This window comes from Tetrao urogallus, assembly GCF_951394365.1.
Source record: "Tetrao urogallus genome assembly, chromosome: 1".
In the NCBI taxonomy this organism is placed as follows: Eukaryota; Metazoa; Chordata; class Aves; order Galliformes; family Phasianidae; genus Tetrao; species Tetrao urogallus.
This window is the reverse complement of record NC_136813.1, coordinates 50,605,718-50,628,541: the sequence shown is the minus strand read 5'-3', so window position 1 is coordinate 50,628,541 and position 22,824 is coordinate 50,605,718. Positions and strand designations below refer to the sequence as shown.

Here is a 22,824-nt window from a genome sequence, read left to right as displayed (position 1 = left end):
TCCAATGGACATAATATTTAGAAAAGGATTACTCGGGCTTAGGTTGAGTTCATCTTACAAAAAAGGTCGATTGAAAGAAATGATATGGTTTTAAAAATCTGTTTCATACCTTCCTAGAAAAAGTCAGTGAAGTCATGACCAGAAGAAAGAGCACTTGTGTGATGCTAAAATCGAGCCCTACCACAGTAGAATAGTGGTTTTGTTATTACCAGCTCCAGTGGGGATGGAAGCAGAACATAGCCATGGTCTGACCACGGTCATAACTGGAACTGGAAAGTGATTTAGTTCTGCAGGGCTGATGTTTACTCCAGAAGCTATAATTATAAATCATTATGATTATAAATGAAAAATTAAGACAAAACAGGACAATTCTGAGATTAGCTCTGTCACAAATTAAGTTCTTGAATAAGACAGCAGCAAGAAATGAACCCTGCAATAACAGAACACCTTAAAAAACCTTACTGAGATTTAAAAATGGTTAATGAAAAAGGAAATTCTTTCTCATTGAGGTGACTTGCATGGCCTGTGTTGGAGAAGAGAAGCTATCAAGAAACACTGTATGGAAAATCAATAAGAGAAGCCAAGAAGCTGTGTTTATTTTCAGTGTGTTTTTTGTTTGTTCCTCTCCCCCTTTTCCTTCTGTTCTTTTTTTTTCAGGTGTTTAGAACTAATTACTAAATTATACTCAAGTTTGACTTAGTACCAGTAAGATGCTTAAGGCAGCACACTAGCCAGGATACCCAACTGTATGGAAACAGCATCTACGTAGGTTGCTCCAACTCTAATGCCTCCTATTTCTTTCCATGGCAGCAACAGCAGATAGAAAGAGCATAATAACATTGTTTGATAGAGCAAATTCTCAGCTACAAAACACTCTTTTTCAACACAGTCACTACAACTAGCTGCGCATTTTCACCAGCAATGAACAAGAGCCTTCATGCCATACTTGTCAAAACCTGCACCAGTGGAGGTGACCCACTATTTCCTCTGCTGAAATGCATCACCCACCACCTCACTGTGCTCACATCCACTGATCGGTCTCTGGAAACATTCACAAAGCGCCAACAAAGTAAGTCAGTGAGCGTCATTTTTTTCCACATGGAGGAATTCACTGACATCCCTTTCCTTCATATGCACTTCCATGTCAGATGCCATTCTGTCAGACTGTCTCTCTGCTGCCATCTGTCACATCACAACAAAATATGATGGGATATTGGGGGGAAGGTTTAAACTCTACTGCCATACCGCCCCAAACCATCTGCCTCAGACATCTCGGACCAACAGAATAAAACAGGAGGCATTACTTTTAAAGATGCCCTTGTGTTTGACCTGCAGAGTTACAAGTGAATAATGCTCTTTTTTTTTCAGACCAAAACTGCTCAAAATCAAATACCACTGTCTATATGCCAAGTGTGAACTAAATTCTTTACAGCATAATAATGAAGATATATATGAAAAAACATTTCAACTATTTAGTGGACAACGTGTATCATGTTTAATATAAATACCATCTTTGTATTCAGATACGATTTTAAGAATAAATCTACATGTCAAGTGACTCGTATGGAGTTTTCTTCTACTTTTTATGCATTTGGTCAAGGCTGAGTCATCTTCATTTGGCAATTTATGTGAGACTGAAAAATAAAACTCCCGACTTTTATCACAGCCATCAGTACAGAAGGCATTATGTCAATGAAAATGTAAAGTTCAAGTGATGAAATGAGTGAGCAGAAAAAAGCATGATTTTGCCACTTCAATTTTCCATTATAATACAAGAAGTGGAATCATTTTATTATTTCATGAAAAAAAAAATGTTGAAAACTTAAGCAGTATAAAATCAGGAAATAGCAAAACACATTCTGACAAAATACCCAGATACATCTTACACGCATGCTGAAAGCTGATAAACATGTACTGAGACTCAGGGACTCCTGACCCCCAGTTTTTGCACACGCATCCCACCTTACAGCAGATACTTCAAGTGTAAAATCACTTTTTACACAGATTAATCTGATTAATCTGATTAATCTGGAGTGAGCTATGTGGCCAAATACAGATTCTTCATCTGAGATGTTTATAGTTATCCCCTTTGACAGTCCATGGAAAGACAACAGCAATTAGAAGAAACCAAACCATATAATCCGAATACCAATTTCTGAAACAAGCCAAGCAGATGGTAATTAAAAGTGCCTATTCCTTTTGATAAACTATAAGTGGACCTAGGAAGCCCAGTGTGGAAGATGATGCCAATGTTCCAGATGCCTCAAGTTAGGGGAATTAATCTCACTCCTGTGCCTTACATAGGTGTTTCAACTGAGAAAACATCATTAGCTACTAAATGTCTCTTTCAGACTACTTGCCTAGCTATGCTTTGCAAGTCTGGTACAACAAGGAGCTGAACTGCAAAGGCAGCCCAGAGCAACTGATCATTCTCATATATATCCCAAAGACACTGCTCATGTCTGCAAGACTCTGATTTTATGTCACTTTCTGGATTTCAAGTGTGTTAACTTAAGATAAAATGCTGAGTTTGCAAGTAGACACATCATCAACTCTCTGCCTGTGTTATTCTGAGACACTTCAGATTTCAGGAGAGAAAGAAATCACTACCCAGAATAACATCACTTTTTTTTCCACAGGACTAAATATTGTTTGAAGCCACTCAAATTCACCGACTGCTGAGAGGGGAACTTTGTAGTCCTACTTAAATAACTAATAAATTATTATGCAGCTTTTTGCCTCCAGAAGTTACATGGGTAAAACCCTTGTGAATCTAGACAAAACTTAACAAGAACTGAATGAGGAAAAAAAAAGAAGAAAGAGGGGGGAAAAAAAGCGAGTCTGGGATAAAAAAGAAATATCAAATCTCCAGCAACACTCTTTCATCTTTTACAATGCAAATATAGAAAAAGGCATTTCTAGCACCTCAGTAGGGTTCCCTAAGTCAACAGATGAGGTTTATTTTTATTAAGACTACTTTAGAAACCTTTTGCACATCAATATAGTCTTCTGCCTCAACATACTTACCAGCAACACCATCAGAGAAATATACTTACCACTGGCTGTAGTGGGGTTCCTGGAAACATGAACTGCATTTGCTGTGCAAGCATAGCTGCTGCAGTTTTTTGTTGGATTAAGTTGTTCCTGCCATTGATTTCCAGTTGAGTTTTTAAATGCGTTGGTGGGTGAAGGTACTTGCAGTTCTCCCTTGTACAACGACCCTGGAAAAAGAAGTCACACTAATTGGTCTATTGCTTTTGATGATAGCTTATCGCCTTGGGGCAAAATATTACACCATAAGCTAAGCAAGAACTAATGAAATGCAGGGTGTTTCCTGGGAATGGCGTAGCGGGCTGGGAGGAGCTGACAGCCTTGAGTTCTGCCTCAGCTCACTACATCTGACTGACTGTTAGAGCTGTTAGCCATGAACCAAGGAGAAAGGCTTTGAAAACAGTTGATGGCACTTTCATTGTTAAGTACAAATCGCTGTGATACAATTAACCGTCTATTATCCAGGCTGCCTGAATTGCCTCTCTTAGATCTTGGCTACTGCATCACGTTATCATTAATATACCATGCTTTTCTAAATTACATCACAAATAACAACTTTAAATATTCCTTAAGAAAAATACAGCTTTTAAGCACGTTACATATAGAAAAACCAACCATGTGACGACTTTCTGCTTGTGTTCTCCTGGACGTTCATGCTGAATTATAGTTCCCCGCCTTCTTGCCTCCTGTTTTTATTACATCAAGTACAACTTTGAACTATTTCCAGCTAAGTATAAAGGAACAGAAGTTGGCACTTCTGGAGCAAGGGGCTGTAGATAGTTAGTACCGACCACAGACGTACAGCAGGCAGCCACCTTTGAGATGGCTTGTGTTGGAGAAGATGGACATGGAGCACACCTCTACTGACCACATGCCAAAATGTAGACAGAGCAGTGTAAGAAATGATACATTCTCCCCAGAAAAGGAAACAATGGGGTGCATCAGGGAGGCAGGACATGCTAAGATCAGAGGCTCCTTGATGGCACAGCTCATAAACAGTCACAGAGTTTTAAGAGCTGTGAGCAGACGACCCAAAGCGTTAGTCAAACTGGATCTGACACACTCAACTTGTTGAAGACAAGTTTCCAAATGGAAATCTTTTTTTTTTTTTTTTTTTTTTTTTAAAGTGCTCCTTAAAACTTCTGTTCTCTGCTATGAATGTTTTAGAATTCTTAGCCAAAAGGAATACCCTCCTATAGCCACAGGAACATTTAGATCCCTGCAAGAGAACATTACACAGTACACACGTACTCTGACACTGCGTATGCACACATACTTTCCTACCAAACCACCAGTATGCTTTGGATGTCCCAGAATATCAGTATTAGGAGTTCAAGAAAGCTACGACTGCAGAATGCAGACAGCCAAGCCTCAGTGCCAAGGAACATCTCTTGGCACTTTTTTAATATGCTGATGTAGGTGAGGCCATTTTCAGCATGGTGTGCTCTTTCTTCTTACTTCTGCAGGTCACTAAGTGTTGCTTTCAATCAAGCACACAAAAGGAAAGTTACTTTGTCTGCAGGCTGAAGCAGAAATGGAACAGTCACAGTTTGCCTTGGACACAGAAAAAGGTGCTTCCATTCATGGAGAAATAAGGCCATCGCCTTTCTCATGTTAAACAGGAGCATGTTTAACGCGGGCAATGAGCATCTGCTTTTTTGTTGGCTGATGAGGATTTCCTGATTAAGGCATTTTTAAAGGAGACCTATTTAATTTTAATCTAATTTGTATGTAAATGGTTCATACGACAAATCTGAAAATGAAAACAGCAAAACAAAATCAAGTAACTCTATCTGATGGAAATACCTACCTATGCAAATGAAAGTGATCCTCAATTAAGGAGCATAAGTAACTCTCAACTAGAGTGGCTTTTGAAGTACCTTGGTTCTGAAAAGAGCCTAAAGCCAGCCCTCTGCTATTGCTTCCAAAAGCACATAGCTAGCTTATGCTGGCACTTCCAGTTCAGCAAAGCAGCCCACAGTGCACAAAGGACTGGTTATTTCAGAAAACTTCCCAGAATAATCCAAACACATAAAAATGTGCTCTATTCTCTGAAGTTATCCATGTTTGTGCCTCATTTACTAGTTAGTGTTGTTTTGTTGGTTTTCTTTGAGCTCCTGGTTAGCAATGAACTTACTATAAAAGAGTTATGTGGTCCTGTCAGGCTGCTATAGAAAGCACTGTAAACAGATCGAGCCTTGTTAAAGTGAAATGACCCAAAATAAACCACAACTGAATGAGCACTGAAAATAGTGTGCAGATGAATCTAGTCCTAGCAACCCAAACCAAATGAATTCTGAGACCACCTTTCATTTGTTGGACTTTCAGTGGTTGGGGAAAAATCCTTATAAGCATTTTCATTTTTTTGCTGAGAAATGGTCCGTGTCCCTATGAGCTGCTGACGGCAATAGCAGAATTGGGCTGATTCCCAACAACTGATCAATTAAAGAATAAAAATTCAAACTTGTGGCATCAATCAGATGTGACCCTGGGTTTTTTATTTACTGAAAAGGCAAAACCAAAGTCCAACGGAAATGATAGTAACACATCAACCAAACAGCAGAGAATGCTAAATTATTCAACGTGTTGGGTCTACAATAAAGGCACGTTTGTATTCTTGAAGAAAAAATACTACAGTAGCAGGCTGCCTCAAAACAAATACAGAGGCAAAATTGATTGCTTTGGCTTTGGGATGCATTGGTATCAAGCCTCTGGAGCAAGGCTTGATTCACCACGGCTCTTAAAATCACAGTAGCAAAGGTGCTGCTCCAGACTTGGTGGTGCACAGCAGCACAACCTCTGTTCAAATAACAGGGAAGGCAGCAGGGAAAATAATTGCTTAATACAACTTCTAATTTACTCCCACATATGAGTCAGAGTCCTGACACAGGGTGCAGACAGACTGGCTTGAAACTTAGTCCCCAGAAACTCCTTCCACCAATGAAATGAAGGTTATCAAAATGCACATCACAACCTGTTCACTTTCCACATGATTTCTTTACCAAAACTCACTCTCAATGAGCTGTCTCCTTATCTTTAATTGAGAGTAAATTGAGAGTAATGATGAATGGAGACCAGATGAAGTTCCCAGCACTCACCCTGGAAGCCTGGCACCTGCCTCTGACCTCCCGTTTCTCTTACTTTGTTCTCTACAGCTGGCCTAGCCTAAAGCATTGGGCCATATTTCAGGCAGATAATGGAAAATTTTAGCTGAAACACTGCTTTTTCTACTGCTGATTATCCAGACTGGGGACATGCTGTGGCTTGCACCTGGGGCGTGCCACAGGTTTCATTCCAGCAGGAGGTGGGAGGCAGAAGGAATGCGTGCAATGAGCTGGGAACTCCAATGATGCCCAGTACCCAGGTGCTGCAACAAGGAGCCCTGTTTCCATGTGGGCAGTGCTCTTGTGAACTGCTGACTAGCCTGGCATCAAAACCACGTCCCTCTGTGAACTATGTCACACCACTGAATTGTGGTATAGATGAATAGATTTCCCTACTAAGAGCAGTAGGTAGGTTGCCTAAAACCAGTGGCACAAGACAGTTCAATGACTGGAATGTTGAGCTGCTGTAGTGGGTCTATAGGAGGTCCATGAAGACGATCAGAGGGCTGGAGCACCTCCCCTACGAGGACAGGCTGAGAGAACTGGGGCTCTTCAGCCTGGAGGAGAAGGCTCAAAGCAGATCTTATAGCAGCCTTCCAGTACCTGAAGGGGGCTACAGGAAATCTGGGGAGGGACTTTTAAAAATGACATGTAGAACAGGACAAAGGGAAATGGTTTTAAACTGGAAGAGGGTAGATTTAGACTAGATACTGGGAAGAAATAATTTACTGTGAGGGTGGTGAGACACTGGAACAGGTTGCCCAGAAAGGCTGTGAATGCACCCTCCCTGGAAGCATTCAAGGCCAGGCTGGATGGGGCTTTGAGCAACCTGGTCTAGAGGGAGGTGTCCCTGCCATCATCCATGCATAATAATGAGTTAGTTTTTACTTAATAAAATTGCCCTTAATTTTCATAAAAATAAGATGTCTGAATTTTTTTATCAAACAAACAAACAGCAACAGTAAAATAATGCTTCTTTTATCTTTTTAAGCTGAGGATCAACTAATTCATCAACAACAATTTCACTCATCTGCGAAAGGCTGCTTTTAAGGCAGGAGTCAGCAGTACATATTCTTAGTATGCTTACTGTAAAGGTCCAGTGCTAATTGGACCACCTAGTCCAACCCCTCTGCAACAAACAGGGACACCTACAGTTAGATTGGGTTGCTCAGAGCCCCATCCAGCCTAACCTTGACTGTCTCCAGGGAAGGGGCATCCACCACCTTTCCAAGCAATCTGTTCACATCTGGACACAGTACTCCAGGTGAGGCCTCACCAGCATGGAGTAGAGGGGCAGGATCACCTCCTTTGCCCTGTTGACCACACTTCTTTTGATGCAACCCAGGATATGGTTGACTTTCTGTGCTGCGAGAGCACATTGCTAGCTCATGTCCAGCTTGCCATTTCACCAGCACTCCCAAATCCTTTTCGGCAGGGCTGTTCTCCAGTCCTACATCCCTTAGCTTATACTGGTGGGGGTTGCTGCAACCCAAGTGCAAGACCTTGCACTTGGTTTTATTTTAACCTCATGAGATTCACCAGAGTTCACTGCCTGAATGATTTTGCATACAAATGCAAAGTCAGTGAAGGCAATCTATTGTCAATACTAGTGGGAACTAACAAGCGAGCCTCCCTTACCTCACACCACGATGTAATGCCCGAGTGAGACATCACGTTACATCCAGAAAATAGGTCATCTGATGAAGAGCAGGAAGAAAGAAGCCTGCTTCTTTGCTAAAGTCTGTCCTTCATTCCTATCCCCATTCCCTGAGGTACGCCCAGCTCCCAGATTCCTCCTATACCCCATATCCCTCCTTCTCTCTTTCTTCTTCCCAGAGCACTCTCCCACCTCTCCTAACTATAAACCAGCAAACAAGTCACATAATAAATATAACTTGCTTGAGCTGTGCGTGTCCTCAACAGCCAGCCAAAATGTGCATGTGGTTGGCAGACCACACTCAGGAGTGGCTCAGTTCAGGCTGCAGCCTTTTCCTTAACTGGGCAGTAATTTGGATCTTTCTCTTCTACTCAGCACTGATTTTTGCATAAATAGTAAGAGTTATTTTTTTTATTATCAAGTCATATGTCTTTGAGACGTCTACTTTCAGCAAAATTGTCTGAAATTGGCTAGAGTGTTTAAAGCCATTATGTTGCAAGATTGGTACTGATGAAAGTATGGATAGTGTAATTACACAAAATCTTCTACCTTAAGAAAACAAGTTATTACTATAAGACGCAGACAAAATCATATGATCTCTCAGGATTAAATAAGCAATTTTAAGAAGAAAACAACATTTATGGCTTTTAAGACATGAATAGTTTTAGAAGATATTTGAGTAACTGGTTCTACAAAGGCAAAAAGATTTGCTGGTCTCTGGCCAGACACCCAGACAGCTCAACATTCTGCAGTCAGATAAACACCTGAGAAACCCCACCAAACATCAATGACAAACCTGATTCTACAATTACCTCTGCAAGTATATATATATATGTTTGTAATTCTGTGTCATAAAGCTTCAGCAAACTTTGCACATGCTTGTAAAGATCAGATCACATTCTAATAAACCATATGTATTTGGAACTGTGGGCATGCTAGTGAGCCAGATATCACCTGCTCCATATTGATATTAGATACCTGAAGATATTACATGCTGTTCAGAGCTTGGCTGAGTAAGAGCTATCAGCGCCTTCTGTCTGGGACAGTGGCAGCACACAGCAAGAATAGCCACAGAGACAGCAATGTCAGCAGTCGTGGAGGTACTGAACACATAAATACTCCGGAAGAGTTTATATGACAGTTTGATCTTCTTTGGGATTCTTCCTCAGCAGCCCCTTCGCAAATTCTGGTTGGGAATGAGTGTGATCTCTCACAATTAATTTAACAATTTCACCATTGCATACATAAGGAAATTCTCAATTCCAACAAGCTTGGGCTCCGTAGGACTGACAAACAGACACAGTCAGTTGAAAGGCAATTAACTTTGAGACACTTAAGCTTGCGCTCCTCTCCTCTTTGCTCCAAAACATCCAGTTCAAATGTTATTTTTCAGATGCAGAAATACCAAAAAGGAAAAGCACAAGAAAGCAAACAGTGACTGTACATTCATTGAGCTATGCAGAGAAGGATGATTCCCCTTGTTCTACAGGACTTGCATTTACATATTCCTCCTATTTATTTTTGTACATGAGCGCTGAAATGCCAACTGCTAATTCAACACTCAAAATCAAGGCCAAACACTAGATTTCAATCAGGACTGGCATATAGCATTCCATTTTGGGATTCAATTCTCCTTTACAGGTCTATCTGCTTCCCAAGTTCTCTGATAAAGTAAAAAAGAAGAGACCTCAATAAAGTGTTTCTTTTTTATCTGCTGTGGATACTTAGCATCTCACACCATCTGTAAAACTATACATGACTGCAGAGTTAAGCACATATGCAAGGACTTAAGGGATTTAGTTAAGCCTTGAGAGAGACTAGTCATTGACTTTTAAAAATATATCTTATTTCTTTATTTCTTCCTTAATGCATATAAAGAAGCTTCAAAGGGTTTTTGAATTTTGCATAATTTCATATAAAGAGTATGTTGACTTGCAAACATGCATGCATATGAAAACAGGATTCCTGCAGCCTAACTAGAATTGTATCTCATTTTATTTTTTTTTTTAAAAAAAAAAGGAGATTGGTGTAAGATCTTGTATCATGAAAAAGAGAACTGAACTATTTGAGACAAAGAAAAAAGCAAAAAGAAAAGGGCCAAACAGTATTAGAAATATTAAGCCCTTAATGCAGAGTTCAAAGATCTGAAAATTCACTTCTTGCCAGCACACCTTAGGACAGGAACAAAGAACATCTCATATATTACACTTGAAATATTTCAGCTGTTGGATCTGTTTTTCTAAAAAAAAAAAAGAAAAAACCCTCAAAATTTTGTAGAGAAATTAATTCATTATTTCTAAAGCTACCTCACAAGTCCACCCACCAAAGTTAGTGAGTGTGCATACATATTTATATGCACCTACACATTTCTGTTTTAAGAAAAAGTAGAAGCAAATTCACCTTCCTGCTTTAAAGTAGGAAAGGAAAACGAATGCAAAAAAATTCTCAGGTGACTTGAGATTGATTTGGTTTCCAGCAAGCTAAGAAAACCCATTAGCTACTCTTTGAATTATTTCAACTATTTGCTAGAAACTAGAAACTGGTAGAGTAAAAATGATCATTTTATTCATAATTTCAGAAAACAGGAGCTACCAGTAACATTACTTTATGCCTGTAACTGGCATTAAAAATAAAAAAAAAAAAAAATTGAAGAAAAATGGAAGTCTTACAAAAAGATGGAATGTCTAAATGATGTGAAAGTCTTAACACTAAAGGCTTAATAGGAGATTTAAATGGAAAAAGACAAAATGTTCTATTGGAGAGCACATTTGCAATGCACAAAGAGCTCTGAGTCTCTCAAGATGCTCTTTCAACCAAATGTGGAGACGGATCGCTACAGAGAATGGTTTAATAATTTGCCTTGCAATATCAGGGGAAGCGTACTCGATATTAAATTGCTCGGATGTGTATGAAATTGCAAGTCATTTGACAAACATCCTTGAGATTAACAAATAAGACAAAGAAAATTCAAAGAAATAATAGTTTACACTAATACCAATTTATTTTATTTCTATGTTTACCGACTCAAACATTAATTGAGTATAATCAGGAAATAAAGTTTATTTCTTCTCCAATCACATAGCCTCTTTTTTTCTTCTTTTTTTCCCCTTCATTTTCACACTGGCACTCAAAATCTAAACCAGTTATTTTTACCTCAGCTTCATGCTTGGCTACCAGCACTGATGAATATATCACAAACAACTGTGGACAACCCTTGAAATACATCTTCACTCCAATGCACGTAGGCAATTTCCATGAAATAAAAGACAGCCAACATGGAGCTAAGGGAAAACTCCCATGGAACTAACATAAAGGAAGCAGAGGGAAGGGTAACTCTGTTGAGTTACATTTCCCAAACCTATTACTTCCATTATACTAGCAGTGATGCTCTCCACTGGATGTGAAGGTGCATTATGTGGGGCTTTTAGGCATGATGCAGGCTGCGAAGGGACTCAGTAGGGCTGCAGGAACACAGAGCAGTGCCTTAGGTGCTCCAGCACCACTCATTTCATCAAGTCAAAGGGTCTCCAGATTCCTGCATGAATTACAGAAAATACGCCCATGGCCTTTACAGAGGCTTGGTATCTGCTGAGCTGAGAGCACTACACACACTGAACTGATGACTGGGCAGCTCCCAGTGCTCATTACAAAGATCAACTGTTTTTAAGACAGAACAGAACTGTGTAAATCCTGGGTGGGACCGCATGGTAACTCAGGGCAACAAGGATGTTTTGCTGGTAAACAACATACTTCACTACTGAGTTTAACTTGATTGGATTGAAAAAAAGAAGATAAAAGCTGAAAATCTCAATAAGAGGAAATTTTTTCCCACTTTTCTCACTATCTTAAGAGCAGACAAAAATAGCCACTGCAGAAGTAAAGCCAGTAAAGAAAGACAACTTATGTGTCTGCAGATCAGCTCACACAAGAAAACGCAACAGCGGCATAGAGAAGAATAGTACAAACCAAGCTGTGACCAAACAAGAGAATGAGCACAGCATGGTGCCAATCCCTGACAGACCTCCTTCCTCACCTCCTTTACAACGCCTGTAAAAACCTTCAAGCAAACGTATGGTTTTAATATGAGCTTGCTCATATGAAGAAGACTGAGTTTAAACTCCGAGTTGTGCTTTGTGTACGTGTGGAAACACCATTTGGCAGCGAAAATGTAGGCAAAAGTAACTGCAGTACTGGCAGCCTGTGCTCTGAGACACCTTATTTTTCTCTCAGTGGCTGTGGAGGAAAGCTAGAATGCCCTCCGTGTTGATACAGCACACCTTCTGCAACATCGGGATAGAAGAGTGAGCCGTCAGTAGTGAGGATAGGGCTTTGCCATCAGGAAGCCTCAACAACGGTTCCCTCAACAGGATGGTTGGAATCTTAACATGCTTCAGAAGAAATAGAAATCAGTTACATAGCACCATAAAGGAGCAGGAGAGGCATCTTGGCAATGTGGAGTTATCTGTGACCAGATAACAACAAAATGGAGGGAGAGTGCTGTAAAATCAAGCACCTTACTGGTGGTCAGCTAGTCACCCGTCTAAAAGAAACCTGAGGAGACACAGTGGTAGCCGCAGTGAATCACAGCTTCGGAAAAGGCACATCAATGTGATTTCATAAGTGCCCTATGTACCAAGGTACTCTGCCACCACAATAAAGAGAAGGACGACAAAATGTCATTGGAGCCAGCCATAGCCTTGGCCACAAAGGTCTCATAACATCCATTTCTCAAACCAGGTAACTCCACTGGGCCCAGCAGAGTAAAGGATGAAGCTGGTGACTGCTGCATAGCCACTGATCATAGAATCAAAGAATCACAGAATTATAGAACGGACTGGATTAGAAGGTGCCTAAAAGATTACCTGTTCAATGCCCCTGCTGTGTGCAGGGCTTCCAATTACTAGATCAGACTGCCCAGGGCCCATCCAACCTGGCCTTGATTGCTTACAGGGATGGGGCCGCCACAGCTTCTCTGAGCAGCCTGTGCCAGCGCCTCACTACCCTCCCAGTAAAAAAATTTCCTTCTAATGTTTAATCTAAATCTCTCCTCTTTTAGTTTAAAATCACATCCCCTTGTCCTGCCCTTGTTAAAAGTCAGTCTCTTTCCTGATTATAAGCTCCCTCCATGTACTGAAAAGTGACAATCAGGTCTCCCTGGGGCCTTCTCCAGGCTGAGCAAGCCCAGCTTCCCCAACTTTTCCCATAAGAGAGGTGCTTCAGCCCTCTGATAATCTTTGCAGCCCTCTTGTTGACTCACTCCAACAGTTCCACATACTTCATCATCGCCTCCCTCTCCCTGCTGGCCACCCCTCTTTTGATGCAGCCCAGGATACAGTTGGCCTTCCAAGCTTCAAACATATACTGCTGGCTTATGTCCATCAGAACCCCTAAGTTCTTATCTGCAGAGCTGCTCTCAAGTTCTTCTCTCAGTCTGTATATGTATCTGGAATCACCCTGACACAAGTACAACATCTTGCACTTGGCCTTGTTGAATCTCATTAGGTTCATCTGGGCCAACTTTTCAAGCCTGTCTATGCCCCTCAGGATGGCATCCCTTCTTTCTACTGTATCAACTGCACCACTAAGTTTGGTGTCATCAGCAAACTTGCTGAGGGGGCACTCAATTCCACAATCCAGGTCAACAATAAAGATGTTGAAAAGTATCAGTACCAGTGCAAGCTCCTGGGGGACACCACTCATCACCAATCTTTACCCGGGCATAGAGCCGTTGAGCACAACCTTTTGGTTGTCACCATCCAATCAATTCCTTATCTACCGAATAGATCATCCTTCAATTCCGTATCTTTCTGATTTAGAGATAAAAATGTGACGAGGAGCATATGGAAGGCCCTGCAGAAGTCCAAGTAGATGACAACAGTTGCCCTTCCTTTGTCCACCGATGCTGTCACTTCATCATGGAAGGCCATCAGACTGGTCAGGCACAGTATGCCCTTAGTGGCTATCTCTGATGACCTTCTTGTCTCTCTCACATATGCCTTACCATAGCTTCTAAGATCTGTTCTATGATCTTCCCAGACACATATATGAGGCTCAACAGCCTGTAGAGCCCTGGATCTTCCTTTCTCCCTTTCTTAAAAGAGATCTCCTGATGGTGAGTCCCTCTGCTATTCCTTACACTGACCAAGCTTTGTCACCCCATGTCAGCAGTTTCCACAGCTTCCCAAGTGCACATGCACTTGATAGCAGGCTCCACATCCAGCTGGAGTTTGCTAGGCACTATCAAGACACGAACAACACACAAAGCCTCTCTTCTTTTGTGGATTTCACACTTTCTTAGCTGATCACCCTACAAACAAAAGGAAAAAGCAACATCCTAGTTAAATATACAAATAGCCTAGGACACATTACATAATTGCAGAGGTGAAAAGTACACTATCTTTTCCCTCTGCAGAAGGAAGAGTGTTTACCAGTCCTTAATAACAGTGCAGGAACCACAGCTGTGTTATTAATAAATCATAGGCTTTGCTCCCAGGATGTACCAGCAAAGCTGGAACCTGACACAAGTTTCTAGTTCATTGGAAAGCTGCTGAAAACATATTGGAATGTCTTGGTGTTTTAGAAAAGCCATGTTTTTTATTTGTTTGCTTGTTTTTATTAAAAAGCAAATATTGAAGAAAAATGATCCTAAAAAATGTGAAGAAAATGTACTTGCATTTCTGAAAAAGAATCACAAATAAAATTCCCCATAGTACCATCACCATATGAGAAGCATCAAATAATCAAATGAGATTAATAGACGTTGTTCCACTGTAGGACCACTTACAGAGAACAACGTCCAAAAAGTGTAGTTGACCCAAAAAGCAGAAGATAAGCAGCCACCTTCCCTAGCCACTTCCATACAAGTCCACACTTCTTTTCTGGGAATTGGCTATCTTAATAACATCAGGGATAAATTTAAATTTTTAGCTTTTCTTGAAATTCGGCACACCTCAGATTTTTCTGTTTAGGGCGTAGGGAAAACAGAGCTGTTAGCAGGAAGGGTAATAAGACCTCTTCTTCAGAAGCAGTAGGATGTGAGATTTACTAGTGTGAATTATCTAGAGAATCAACAGTCCAGACCAGCTTAAGAAACTCAAGCAAGAGGCAAGAAAGAAATTCCGGCACCTCAGTAACTGAAGAGAAATCCTACCTTTTGTTCCTGGTGTTGAATAATTCTTCGTTCCGTCTATTTTGTATTAGGAAACTTCCAAAAGCAACAAAAAATAGCAAGCAGCAGAAAGCGGCTACATTTATCTCAAATAGTAGCTTACAGAATTAGGAGCTAAATCATGGTTATGAGAAAAGATAAGACACGTTGGGATGTCTTATTACCTTATTTGAATGCTATATTCATCTAAGTACTAGAACATGAGATTGTGGTCTTGAGAGTGCTTGTACCTTCTCAATGCTCTGTTGAAAGAGCAGATAATTACTCTTTTCCTTAAAACAGAAATGGTGACAACTAAATAAAATTCTAGGTTAATCTCATGTTAAAATATTGCCTATAGGTTTTCAAAGGCATATACCCAGGGCTTTCACACACACCAGACTCCCTTGCAATTGTTACACTGCATCTACATTTTTAGTATACACTGAGGTCCATGGCACCTTACTTCACCATTGTCATGAGTAGCTGTGTTGACCCCAACCTCTATTACATGATCATACGTAGTTTCTTTACACAGCTTTCTTTCCCAGACAGTGAATAGGCAGCCAAACAGTATTTCTTGTAACCCTGACAGTCAACGGGTAGTAACACTTTAATACATATTCATCTCTCCCATCCTGAACGCAACATATTCATTTCCTTTTGGGCCTACCCACAAGAGTCATTCCATAGGATCACATCATGAATAGTTCCATAAAAATTATTAATGGGTTTTTCAGTCTCCTTGTGAGATTACATAGCATTACTCCCACTCTACACAGAACAAACCAAGTCCAAATATGGTTAAAACAACAAGAAGTGCCTGCAACAACTTTTGACTGCAGATCTTGGTCCTCCTTTCCCTTTGCAGTTGTGCCCACTTGGCACACACTGATGCTTCCTGTACGACTCCTCCCAGTCTTCATTTTCAGAAGTACAGCCACTTAAGGGCTAATGGTGATGGCACCAGTTTCAGGGACTTGCTCACTGAGGAGCCATCAAGGTCTGACCAGGAGACCATCTCCTCCCCTCGTGCCCCTGCCAGTCTCATCTGGATGCAGGCCTCATCCCATCCACAGGTCAGTCCCTCTCCAGAAAACCATCTGTGCCACGCATGCACTCAGGCAAAAGAAAATGTGTGCTGTCATTGCCTGAAAAACACATTGCCAGCATGTTTTCCTCAATTCTCACAGTGGCAAAGTACCACCATGCCTCAGCTCTTCCCTTCCTGTGTCTTTTCTCACCACTAATCTCCCCAAACTTTACTTCATCCCTTCCCTCTTGTACATGTGTTTTACAACATCTGCATTGCTGAGAACCATGGCAAGCTGTTACCTGCTGCCTAGTGCCTGAGCCCACATGGAGCAAGCATGGGGACAGTTGTACTTAGTTCTCGAAACCCTGCACTGAAGCAAGCTCAGTGCACACAAAGCCTGTCTGATCTGGATGAAAACCAGGACAAAGCCTCTGCTAGGCATAAAGAGCGAGTTTTCACGCTTTACAAAATGACCAAATTTGGGTGAAATTTCACAAAAATAGCATAAGGCAAATTACTGATATCAGAGCAACCCTTCTGCTGTGGGAATCTGAAATTTCAGCTGTGAACAATGAGAAATCAAATTTATTGTTGAAGCAATTTTAAGAAACACTTAAGGAACAAAATCAAGGTATTCACCTCAGCTGTTTCTCAAAAATGGTTGAAGTGTTTCACCAAAACTGCAAATAAACATCCTGAGTCATCTACTCATATGTTTCAGCCCAAAGGACTGCATTAAGGAGGTTACTCTATGGAAAGTGGTGGGCAAGGTTAAATCCAGGTGATGACAGCAGCACACCATTGGTAATAAATCCCTCACAAGTGCTTCACTACAAATCCAACCAAAAGCTGATGAGTGCACGCACTTCAAGCACCCACTGAAAAATAAAATTATTTAAACAAAACCGTAAACAAGTCATTTTAAAAATGAAATCTGCTGGACTGTTTGTCCAGAAATACTTCAATACAAATAGTCATTATATGAGGGCAGCTCTGAAAGTAATGCCTCCTGCTTTATTCTGTTGGCCTTTGACATGAGAGACGGATGCTGGTGGTATGGCAGTAGAGGTTGAACCTTCCCACCAATACTCCATTATACGTTGCTGCTGTGTGAAAGCTGGCTGCAGAGGGGCAGTCTGACAGAATGGTGTCTGACATGGAAGGGCGTAGGAAGCAAAAGTGTGTCAATAACTGCTCAATTCAGGAAAAAAATAGCACCCACTAACATTTACTGAGACTTGGTGAATGTTTCTGGAGACCAACCAGTGGATGTGAGCACAGTGAGGTGGTGGGTGGTACGTTCCAGCTGAAGCAAGAGAGGGCTACCTTTGCTAGCGCAGATTTTGACAAGCATGGCATGCAGGCTCTTGTTCCCTGCTGCAAAAAAAGCACAGCTAATGACTGTTGAAAAAGAGTGTTTTGTAGCTGAGAATTTGCTCTATCAAACAGTGTTATCATGTTCTTTGTATCTGCTGTAGTTTCTATGAAAAGAAATAGGAGGCATTACTTTCAGATGGTATGTATATCTCAGCTGACACACTCCACCGACACAATAAGGAGTTACCAAATTATGCTTTGAAGAACATAATGCCTATAAGCATGTAAGTGGCATTCCAAAGCAAACTCTTTGTTATATTTTAAGTTCCATCCAAGTGATTGTGTACTGGTGTAGAAAGTCTTTCCAGTGCCAAAACAAATGATGTATGCAAAAAGAAAGTCATGTCCATTTGACTTAAACAAGGACTTCACTGAGTTTTTTTCACACCCTAACTCTGAACAAGTAAAAGCAGTCCAACAAGTACCAAGAGGCTATTATGAGACCTACCAGGAAATGTGCAAGCACACTTGGGTCAATGAATCACCTTGGTGATCGGTTATCCCACCCTTCCAAGTAAGGAGACAAGCAGGTTCTCCCTGTGCAGGTGGCAAGACGATGGTTTTCACTGCTTTTCTTCTGGAAGCCTTCACTGTTTTGCAGCACTCTCATCTGTTTCTGAGGAGAAATTGCCACTGGGTCCTAGATACTGTTCTCCTTTATGACTTTCGTTTCTGATAAAGTGCTTCCACTGCCTGCACTGCATCTGAGCAGCAATCACAAGACAAAGATTCCCTTCAAACATCTCTGTGTCAAAATGCTTTCTTTTGAGTGCCAAGGAAGAAGAGAGAGGATGCAAGCACAGCCAGGGTGCAGACAAGGTCTCTGTCACTGCTGTTTATGTCAAAGCTACAACGGTTAACGAATGAGAAACTCTAGGTGATGATTACACCGCCTGTGGCTGACAGACCTTCTTATCTGCTCTTGAGCAGGAGTGGGGAGAACCAGAGACTGGAAAACCTTCTTCTCTGGATGAGCAGGGCAGCAACAACCAAGGCTTTAAAAGTGTATACAGCATGTGACAGTGATCTGTCACTACCCAGCCTGGTGGCATGGCCAAACCATGTTTTTCTCATTTGCTAGAGAATCATTCACCGCAGCTACACTGCGGTCAGAAAGGACCTCCGTTTAAATACTCTTTATAAATGTCAAAAGACTGAAGAACATACTAAACTAAACCTCCACAAATCAAAACGAAGTTTTATGGAAAAAAAATACATAGTGATCTCATGCTTTTCACAAGAGTGGTTCTTTCAGAGCCAGGAAACATTCAGTACTTGTTCCTGTATTCTATTTTTATTTGTCTGATACACACATCATAAAATGATTAAAATCACTATGGCACTTCAATTTTGATCTGAAGAGCATCCAAGTTAAAATGTAGTATGGTATGAAATGTTAATCACAGTTGAGACAATCACGACTCAGAATTTTCACAAAGCCTTTGTAATTGCAAACAGTCTGCAAAAGAAGTATTTAGGTGGCCAAATCAGCACTGGTTTTTGTGGTTTTTTTTCTTTTTCCCATCCCGCTGCTTTCTGGTGAAGAAAAACTGTGATGGATGAGTACCATTCATCAGGGGAAATAGTCAAAATATGAGATCATTAACCAGAAGCTAGACAGGGTTTAACCACCTCCCTTGTTTAATCACCAGGGATTCATTGTCTGGGTGGAGAGAAGGCGTAAGGGAGTTTGGACAATTTCATGAATTCAATGCTAACTTATGAAAAAGGAAAAAAAGGTTTTAACCAGGCCTGCTGCACTCAGCAACACCTACTGTGGGTTTTCTGCACAGCACAGAGACAGGTCTCAACAAATAGTGACTGTAGGAAGCGTGGCATATGCAGCACTACAAGCTATCTTGCCTTTGTTAAGACAAAGACAATAGTCAGGCTTTCTTTAACAAATGTAATGTAAAACCACGCTCAGAAGATATAGCTCTTGATACAAGCAGTCATTTACCAACTACCAGCCATTTACAAGGCAGCCTACAAAGTCTTATTCCTCAGGCTATTAAACTCTCATGTTACAGTACGCAGTAATAAAACAATGAAAGCAAAAAGAAAAATCAACTTTCACATATATTTTCACATCTTCAAGCCAGCTGTGATGACACACAAATTGATTTATAGAGCTAAGTGTCATGATATCCACAAACACAGTATAGAAACTTAAAACTCATTAGGGACCTTCTGGAAGACCTATGAGCCACAAGGAGCATATTCATACAGAAAGAGTAAAATTCTATTCCCAACTGCTGACAAACTGATAGCAAGCACACAGAGAGAAGATGTGGGTGTTTGGAAGGACTGCACTCATCTCATCTGTAGGCAAGTCACATACTAAAGAATGTGTGGATTATACATAGTTTACTCTGAAAGTAATGCCTTCTGTTTCTTTCCATGGAAACTACAGCAGATAGAGAACACAATAACACTCTTTGATAGAGCAAAGTCTCAATGACAACACATCCTTTTTCAACAGTCACACTATTAGCTGTGCATTTTTTTGCCAGCAATGAACAAGAACTTGCATGCCACACTTGTCAAAATCTGCACCAGCGGAGGTGACCCACTGTTGCTGTTGCCACAGCTGAAATGCACCACCCACCGCCTCCCTGTGCTCCCATCCACTTGTTGGGCTCCATAACCGTTCAGCAAGCATCGATGAATGTCAATGGGTGCCATTTTTTCTGCACTGAGGAGTTCAATGACATCCCTTTGCTTCATACGCACTTCCATGTCAGATGCCGCTCTGTCAGACTGCCATCTGTCACACAGCAAAAAAATGTAACAGGGTATTGGTGGGAATGGGATGGGATGGGATGGGATGGGATGGGATGGGATGGGATGGGAATGTACTGTTGCTCCAGTACCAGCAACATCTGCCTCTGACACTGTGAGCCAACATAACAAAGTAGGAGGCATTATTTTCAGAGCAGACCTCATATGTAGCCAGAGCAGCTATATATGTAAAGCAAGATTCTTATGAGTGTCTCCACACCTTTACAGATGTGACCTTTGACAAAGAGATGCTTTGGAGATGCATCCCAGGCACCTTGTCACTAGCTTTACAATTATTAAGCTCTGCTTGTTTTTGTAGCTACTTAGACACCTTGTAGCAGATTCATTAGAGGTAACTTGCTTTCCTACAGCAAGTGGACTACAGTAACCAATCACCATTCTCCTTCAGCAGAAAAGAACAGACTGCCAATGGGTAAAATATCTTTTGATGAATTTTAAATTGACATTAAGAATATAGCAACACTGTTTATGTTTTTAAAGAAAACGGTCTCCTCCAATAGATGTCACTTTGTCTTTTAATGTATTTCACTTTACCATCGCACACCAAAACCCACATTTTATCAGTATTTATCTGAGTTCTCCTCCTCAGTGTTAGTCCCAGACTCAAAGTTTCAGGGAACAGAGAATGCCAAATTAGCTTTAAATGTCAACTCTGCCTTCAGAAGGAGAAACATTCCAAATTTTAAAGGTTCTAAGGTCTCAATAAAAGGTTCATCGTATGCGCAGCCACCCACCATGCTGTAGACCACACTTTCTTAGTTTTCCCATGCTGTGATCCTGAGAACAATGAAGCAGAGACAGCAAAACATGGGGATGCATGCCTGAAGGACCTCCTTGACCAGCTACATTTAACAAATAAGCATTCAGTTTTAACTAGTTAAGGAACATTTGATTAGCATATCACAGCAAAGCCAAAGGAAAGGTAAGAATTACGAAAAAACCTTCCCAAACATCAAACAGAAATGAAACAAGTTTAAAAATAGCATTGCCTGCAAGCAAACCATTTCTGGAATGCACTGGGGAGGCAAAGAAGAATCCCACAACAAAAGAGATTGCAAAAGCCAACCCAGTTTGACAAGTGGAATGACCAGTTTGGAGACTACAGTGAAACAATACAAAAACACCACGGAAGTCTGATACAAAGGATTCTTCTCCACATTCACCAAACAAAACCCCAACATAAAGGCCAATCACCAGGTAATTAAATATGGCTCTTGAGAAACAGAAGCCTTAGGGAGTTGTTAACTCATCGTGGACTCCTAGAATTAATGAGAAAATGAAGGTCTCTCAGAGTAAAGCTGAACAATCTCAGATACATTTTAATATATTCAATTTGCTGTGAGCAAGCAAGTGATATCAGAACAGAATCCTATACAAACCGCGCTAGACTGCAGTCGGGAAATGTTATGTTACTTGAGTAGCAGACAACATGTCACATACCATCAAACAGCTGTCTGCCAATTTATCATGTACCTATGAAGACCTCTAAAAACACAGCTCTAATGCTTTAATCTACCTTTTATGACTGCTATTAAAAGCAAACTCATGCAAACACCAGACCCTAGATTAATAATGAAGTGTTTTTCTGATCTCTCTGACTGCAGCTAAGAGGACAACAACAGCCTTGCTATGACAGAAATGTGATCGTTATCCATGCTCTCCAACAGCCTAAAAAGCCCCATAAGATCCTTAATGCTGGTAAAGGACTAAGGGTAATCAAGCATTTGTCTGTCTGGGAATGAGAAATTCATTTTAGGACATTTCTCTGTGCCTATGCATGGCCCAAGTATACAGCATGGCTCATTGATCCAAGCAGTCAGTTGCCTACAAGGGACGTATGAGAGCCTAAGCTACTGGCTGCCACTCTACAGCAATACCCAGTACCTCCAGTTTCCATTTCCTCTTCTCAAAGTAGCTGCATCATTAGGGGTGAGATTACTGATGCTGCCTAAAACCCAGCGCCCATCTCCAAGATCCTAATAGAAAAGATAGCAAAAACCCCAACTCGACCCAATCCCCTCCACCTTAACACTGGCAGATCCCACAAAACATGGGGTGATCCAGCCCGAGCTTGTGTGTTTAAGTAATTAGCTACATATAAGGACCTATTATTTAATGCTCTCCAGATAAACATCATCTTCCATTTGGCAAGGTAATTTATATACAAAGCAAACTGCATCCAATCTTTATTTTTGCTCACATTCACTAATAGAATAAGGGCAAATACTAACATTCATACATCTCTTTAGCTGTTCTAGAAATTTAAATTCTTCACTGTTTAAAGCTAAAGCAAACACACATGCTAGCTTAAGATCAAAGTCCCTCAAGGAGAGTGGAGTCAGATATATATTGCTTGTTGGCTAGTTCAACATCACTGGCAAAAGGAAAACTGGTGTTCCAAGTACCACTGCTAGAAAATATTTAGGACAGATATTCCGCCAACTTTAACTCCTGAGCAACAAGTCAACAAAGCCCAGTAGCTGTAAATGCTCCGCCAACTTTAAATTTAAAAATGTGGGTCAAGGTTTCCAAACTTTCCAGCTCCTTTTAAAAATATAAATGAGAGTGCACAGTAAACCAAGTGAAAATTCACAAAGCAGTGTGAGAAAAACACTAAGTGTGGAGAAAGCATTTCAATCAGATGACATTG

General features: G+C 40.8%; 1 protein-coding gene across 10 annotated transcripts in view; it reads right to left on the bottom strand.

Moving 5' to 3' along the window:
* The window catches only part of MBNL2 (muscleblind like splicing regulator 2), a gene marked incomplete at its 3' end in the record, with an annotated part of 67,025 nt that overhangs the window by 24,505 nt on the left and 19,696 nt on the right, over positions 1 to 22,824 (bottom strand). For 8 of the 10 annotated variants that reach the window (XM_079549294.1, XM_079549296.1, XM_079549297.1 and 5 more), the window contains exon 2: positions 3,057 to 3,221. The exons of the other annotated variants lie outside the window; for them this stretch is intronic. In XM_079549294.1, coding sequence (XP_079405420.1) covers positions 3,057 to 3,221 — 165 coding nt within the window. The remainder of the gene's footprint in view (positions 1 to 3,056; positions 3,222 to 22,824) is intronic. 10 annotated transcript variants of the gene reach the window in all.